Raw genomic sequence first — 7,269 nt, 5'->3', positions numbered from 1 at the left:
TTCCGAGGCAGTATCACTACGGAAGTAGGATTGCCCAACCTTCCTTCCGAGGAGTGGCTGGTGGGTTTGAACCGCCAGCCTTCTGGTTAGCAGGCAAGTGTCTTAGCCACTATGCTACCAGAGCTCCATATGACCCAGTAATTCCACTCCTAGGTTTATACCCAAAATAATCAAAACCAAGTACTCAAACAAAAACATGCATATGAATGTTCATAGCAGCACTTTTCACAATGGCCCTAAAGTGAAAACAATCAAATGTTTATCAAAAGATGAATAGATGTATGGGATACTTACAGCAATGGAATATTACTCAGACTTAAAGGGAGTGAAGTACTGATACATCCTACAACATTGATGAACTTTGACAATATTATACTAAGTGAAAGAAGACAAACACATAAAACTACATACTATATGATTCCATTTATATAAAATATCTGCAATAGGCAAATTTATAGAAACAGTAAGTAGGATTGTGGTTGCAAAGGGCTGGGAGGGGGAAGAAGATGAGCAGTGACTGCTTAATGGGCACAGGGTTTCCTTTTGAGATGATAAAAAAAATTCTAGGACTAGACAGTGGTGATGGTTGCACAATATTGTGATCATACTTAGTGCCACTAAATGCACATTTAAAAATGGTTAAAATGGTCAATTTTATAGATATTTTACTAGATGTTTTTATGCAAAAAAAGGAAGGCAGAGAACAAAAATAGGGGAGTAGAAGTGACAAAGGGAGTTTGAAGGTAAATAAAATAGCTCAAACTATTTATAAAGTGGAGACTCAACAAGCTATCCCCATTTTATGAAACAGGAAATAAAAGTATTACTGTATTTTTAAAACACAAAAGTAGAAGAACTAAAAATAGTAATGAAACTATTGAGAGGACTATTGCAAAGTAGAGTAGTGTAAGTGAGCTAAACCCTAACTTATCATAGCAGAAATAGACAAGCGATATCTTAAACTGATGTCAAAAACAGAAGTGGAACTACATGACTTAGAAATACAGAGGTGACTTTTGAAGAAGCAGCTAAAAACTTAGAAGTATTTGTCACTAGAATTTAGCACATAAAACTATCTTTACTGTTAAGATAAGGAACTGGAGAGGCCAGATCTACAAAGAATATGGGATTCAGTAAGAAAAGGATAAAAAAAAAAAAAAAAAACCTAAGCAGGAGTACTTAGACTTAGAAGTAAATGCTAGGTACTATTCCACAGTTTTTAACTATTTCCTTTCTTGTAGGAATAACTTGAAAAAGTTTTTTATAAAAGCAGGTACATATTGCATTAAAAGTTCTCATAGTCTGATGCTTGAGGAAGTGTAACTGTGGTTGGCATGCTTCTGAAGGGACTGTGCCAGGGTATAATCAATGTGCTCCTGGGTCCACATAGCCTTCTCATCTCTTGGCCTAGTATAGGCCATGCCTCACCCTTCTTAAACACTGCTTTTAGTGGATGAAAATAAGTAGAAATGTAATCTAGACATGGCCTCATCTACTCTTCTGGGGACACATGCCTAGACAGACCCTATCTGGCAAACAGAATAGACAGAAACTGCTAGTAGCTCCATTTATAAGAACACCTGCTAAGAATTATACATACACAAGTTCATGAGAAGGGCTAATCAGGCAAAAATTGTAAAACTGTAAGACTTTAGCGACAATTCCCTATAAATCATCTCCATCTTCAGTGAGCTAAGCTGTGACAAGCATTCACTCTCCATCATGCCCAATAGGGAAAAATACTATTCCTCCTTTTTCTTTCAGCCCATACACACTATGGTGGTCCTTAAGGCCTTGCCATCAGATGGAAACAAACAAAATGGAAACAACATGAGAGAAAGAGAGCATTTCTCGTTAGAGCCTACAGTAGACAGAGCCATAATATCTGCTCCTAGATTCTCCTAAATCATAGACCTTACTTAGAGGGGAAGCTCCAGGGTAGTCTTAACTGCAGTAAACTTCCACACAGGATAAGAGTAGAAAGAATACAGAATACCCCCAGAAGAGATCCATTATCTTTCCTTTCCTACTGACACTATCACCCTGAAAATCCCAATTCAATTATGCCCTTGGTCACGAAGTAGGTCACTTCACATAGTTCTTCTTCAAGAGTGAGTATGTGTATGAGAGAAAGACAGAGACAGAGATAGAGAGGTGGGTTGGTCCAAAAACATGGGGGGTAAAAGTAGCGAGCATGGGAGGAGGTAGAAAGAAGTAGGCTTTGGGATTCCACTAGAGATTTCAGTTGGACCCTAACTGTTACCATCAACATTTGTTCCAATCATCAGAGCATTGGTCTAGGAGAAGTAATCACTTATCGTAGGGACAAGAAGACCCAACAGGCCATGTCATCAATACACTGAACTTATGTGGGCAGAGCCTTTTTTGGTTAAAAATACTCCCACGAACCTGGTAAAAAATTGGGAAAATCTTTCATAAAAACAAAATGTCTCTTCCACCTCTCCTCTCTTCTCTAATGTCTGTATTTCCTTCTTTATTCATATTTGATCTAGCCAAACAAGTTAGTAAAGATGAAAATCTAAATATTTGAACAGTCTACATATTGTGGGAAAGAAATACGTAAATGTGGTAGTAGTAACTTTGACATCAGAAATAAATGCTCTGAGTGTGAAGAAATGAATGACTCTTGGCAGGGTCAAAGCATTCCAGAAGGAAAAGTGGCATTTGCCAGTAACACAGAGTCATCTAAACTGTTTCATATGTGGAAAAGGGAACATACAAGTTCTTGGAATTCACCCACTACCTCCCTTGCACCCTAGCAATTTTATACATGCAAATGGTTGCCTTCTTTATTGAACAGAAGTTAACATTAATTTAGTCACTATTATTTTCAAGGTCTTTGAAAGGAATTATCATATCATAAATGTTACTCCACTCATCCCCACAGTAACCATTATAACATTTGTTACCTTCATTTCACAAATGAAGAAACTGAGGCTTAACAACAGAGTCAAGATTTGAATACAAGTTTTCCAAATTCTGCAGCTCACCCTCCAATCATAGTCTTACATATATGAAGAACAAATGCAGACATTAATGCTGACCTCACATAGCAAATGCATTTTTCTCCTTTGTTCCTCTGTTAGAGAAGTGTGGATGCTCCATGTTTGGGTGAACTGGCAGCAGAAATGTCACTTTTATGTTCTCATTCTGATCTTGCAATCACAGAACAAGCATCCTTGGGAATGTATCACCTCCTCTGCATTGCAAAATGTCAGAATGGTAAGAATGGCTCACCACTTTTCTAAAGGTTACTAAGAATCTGTCCTTAATTAATGTACTTGTAGATTCCAGGGAGGTTATGTGTCTGTGGATTTCTAAATTCTGCCCTAAGATCCACAGCTTCTTTTTCTGAAATGTGCTTTTTTTTTTTTTTTTTTACTTTTTTATTTTTTTAAATCTTTTTAGAACTGTCAGGAAATTTCACTAATGGTATGTTGTGCCTAATACAGTAGATTCTTCAAGATCTGCAAAGTCTTGTGCTTAGATTAGTGTTGGGCATTGATGGTGGGGAAATGGATACTACTGGGTAATACCAGAGGCAGGGTGTGAGAGAAAGGAGAAAAAGTTTACTAATGGATGCTAAAAAGAGACACTAACATGTCCCTAATTTTATTAAGTGATTTTTAATTTCTCAATCAGGCTTTAGGGAATGTGAAACCCTCAGAGAAAATAGAAAGGAAATGGAGCTCTTCAACACATTCAGACTTATTCAAGGTCAGATATGCATACTTGAAGAAATAAAAGGAATATACCTCAAATTTTAGAGGAAGAACGATAGTATTGAGTTCCTGGTTATTCACTACAAATACGAAAGTTTGCCTTTGAAGTCATCAGAAACCTGAACATAAATCACAGGAAAAGAGTACAAGATATTTAGAGGATAACCCAATTTTTCCATTACCAACAAGATGGATTTGTATTATCATGGAATCATCCCATTACTTTGTGGGCAAATAGAAAAGTTATTTATATCTTTTTCTCTTAAAATCTACTTAAATTTGAGAGAACATCTAAAAATAAGATGACCAAAGAAACAGAGGGCCTGGATGACACTATAAACCAACTAGACATAGCAGACAGATTTAGAACACTCCACCTAACATCAGGAGCTTGGGTAGTGAAGTGCTTAAGGCACTTGACTGCTAACCAGAAGGCTGGCAGTTCAAACCCACCAGCCACTCCTCAGAAGGAAGGTTGGGCAATCTACTTTCATAGTGATACCACTTCAAAAACCCAAGGAGGGCTCACTATGAGTTGGGTCCAACTCAACGACACATAACAACAACAACAACACCCAACAGCAGCACAATATACATTCTACTCCAATGTGCATGGATAATTTTCCAGGATAGACCACATGTTAGGTCACAAAGTAAGTCTCGATAAATTTGAAACAATTGAAGTTGTACAAAGTTATTTCTTTGACCACAACAGAGTGAAGCTGAAAATCAATTTTTTAAAAAAGGGGAGGGGCAATACACAAAAATTTGGAAATTAAACAACACAATATTAAATACCAATGGGCCAAGAAAAATCAAAAGAGAAATCACAAATTTCTTAGAGTTGAATGAAAATGAGAGCACAGCATACCAAAATTTATGGTATGTAGCAAAGGCAGCACCCAGAGGGAAACTTATAGCATTAAATCCCTATGTGAAAAAAGAAGAAAGATCTTAAATCAACAGCCTAACTTGACAACTCCAAAAACCAGATATAGAAGAACAAACTAAACCTAAACCTACCAGAAGAAGAGAACTAACAAGGATGGGAACAGAAATAAATAAAATCAAAAATAGAAAAACAACCCAGAGAATCAATAAAAACAGAAGTTGTTTCTTTGAAAAGATCAATAAAATTGACAAACCTTTAGCTAACCTGATAGAAAAGATGCAAATAACAAAAATAAGATATGAAAGAGGAAATAGTGCAACTAATTTGACAGAAAAAAAAGAAAATTATGACAGAACATTATTAACAACTGTATGGTAACAAACTGGATAACCTATGTTGTTGTTGTTGTTATGTGCCGTTGAGTCGGCCCCAACTCATAGTGACCCCTCCTTGGGTTTCCGAGGCAGTATCACTACGGAAGTAGGATTGCCCAACCTTCCTTCCGAGGAGTGGCTGGTGGGTTTGAACCACCAGCCTTCTGGTTAGCAGTCAAGTGCTTTAGCCACTATGCTACCAGAGCTCCTGGATAACCTATAGGAGTGAAAAAATTCTTAGAATCACACAACCTACCCAAACTGACCCAAAAGGAAAGAGAAAGTCTCAACAGACTCATAACAAGTGAAGAGGTCAAATCACTGATCAAAAACCTTCCGACAACAAAGTCCTGGATCAGATGGATTCACTGGAGAATTCTACTAAACATTTAGAGAAGAATAGACACCAATCCTGTTTAAACTCTTCCAAAAGATAGAGAAGGAAGAAATACTCCTTAATTCAATCTATGAAGCAAACATAACCCAATACCAAACCAGACAAAGACACCACAAGATAAGAAAACTAGGCCAATATCTCTTATGAACATTGATACAAAACTCATCAACAAAATACTAGAAAATGGAATCCAACTGCATATTAAAAGAGTCATACAACTGTATACATACAACCATGCTCAAGTGGGATTTATTCCAGTACAACATTAGAAAATCAATCAATGTAATATACCACATCAACCAAACAACTGAAAAGAACCATATGGTCATTTATATAAAGGCAGAAAAGAATCTGATGAAACATAACACCCTTTCTTGATTTAAAACCCTCAAGAAGATTGGAATGGAAAGGAAATTCCTCAATAAAATTCAGGGCATATATGGAAAGCCAACAGCCAGTATTATAGTTAATGGAGAAAGACTGAGAGCTTTCTCCTTGAAATTGGGAACAGGACAAGGGTGCCTTCTCTCTCCACTTGTATTTAATATTGTATTAGAAGTTCCAGCAATAAGCAAAGAGAAATAAGAGCAATTAAACTACCAATGGGTCAAGAAAAAAATCAAAAGAGAAATCACAAATTGCCTAGAGTTGAACAAAAATGAAAGCACAACATATCCAAACTTATGGTATGTAGCAAAAGCAGTACCCAGAAGGAAACTTACACCATTAAATGCCTATGTGAAAAATAAGAAAGATCTTAAATCAACAGCCTAACTTGACAACTCCAAAAACTAGAGCAATAAGAGTAATAAGAGAAGAGGAAGAAATAAAAGGATCTAGATTGGAAAAGAAGGAGTAAAATCATCTTTATTTGCAGAAGATATGATCCTATATACAGAAAATCCTAGAGTCCACCCAACAACAGCACAATATACATTTTACTCCATTCTAGAGCTAATAGAGGAATTTAGCAAAGTTTCAGGGTGCAAGGTCAAGAAATAAAAATAAGTTGGTTTTTTTGTCAGCAATGAGAAATGTTAAAGGGAAATTGGGGAAACAATTCCATTTATAATAGCATCTAAGAGAATAAAATACCTAGGAATAAATACAACCAGGGATATGAAGCACTTATACAATGAAAATTATAAAACATTGCTGAAAGAGATTAAAGAAGAATTAAATAAAATGGAAAGATGTTTCATGCTCATGGACTGCAAGATTTAATATTGTGAAGATGTTAATACCATCTTAAATGATCTATAGATTCAGTGCAGTCCTGATCAAAACTCCAACAGCCTTCTTTACAGAAATGGAAAAACCAGTTCTCAACTGTGTATGGAATTATAAGATACCTCAAAAAGCTAAAGTAATATTGAAAGGGAAGAAAAAAGTAGGAGGACTCATACTTCCTGATTTTAAAACATATTACATAGTAAGGATTGTGAGGCTGGCACAGGTTTAGGCAGTGCTTCCTTCTGTTGTACATAGGGTTGATATGAGTCAGAGGTGATTCAATGGCACCTAACAACAACATATAGCTACAGTCATCAAAATAGCCTGGTACTGAAGTCTGGCAAGATGGCGGACTAGGCAGAAAGAGTGCACAGACCCTCTTCAACAAAGAAAAGGGAAACCAATTAACACAGACACAGAAGATAATGCTGGACCCCCGAGCCTTAAAGGGAAGGATATAGAAGTGGACTAAACCCCAACTAGCAGAAGAATTTGCATGAAAATACCAAAAAAGGAGACATACAGAGTTGCAGTCTGGCAGCGATCCTGAGTGATCCTGATGGCACAGATAGCTTGGAGATTCCCGAGTGCTGGTAGGACTTGAGAATTAACCTAAAAAGCAGCCCTGCT

The 7,269-nt window shown here is 36.6% G+C and overlaps 1 protein-coding gene across 1 annotated transcript in view; it reads left to right on the top strand.

Moving 5' to 3' along the window:
- Positions 1-7,269, top strand: part of MROH9 (maestro heat like repeat family member 9) — a 160,045-nt gene that overhangs the window by 21,583 nt on the left and 131,193 nt on the right. The window contains exon 6 of the mRNA XM_007937776.1: positions 3,108-3,243. Within this exon, the coding sequence (XP_007935967.1) occupies positions 3,108-3,243 (136 nt within the window). The remainder of the gene's footprint in view (positions 1-3,107; positions 3,244-7,269) is intronic.

This window comes from Orycteropus afer, unplaced genomic scaffold (assembly GCF_000298275.1).
Source record: "Orycteropus afer afer isolate SDZICR_OR568_19922 unplaced genomic scaffold, OryAfe1.0 scaffold00044, whole genome shotgun sequence".
Lineage (NCBI taxonomy): Eukaryota > Metazoa > Chordata > Mammalia > Tubulidentata > Orycteropodidae > Orycteropus > Orycteropus afer.
The sequence above is the reverse complement of the archived record's forward strand: the minus strand, read 5'-3'. Positions and strand labels throughout refer to the sequence as shown.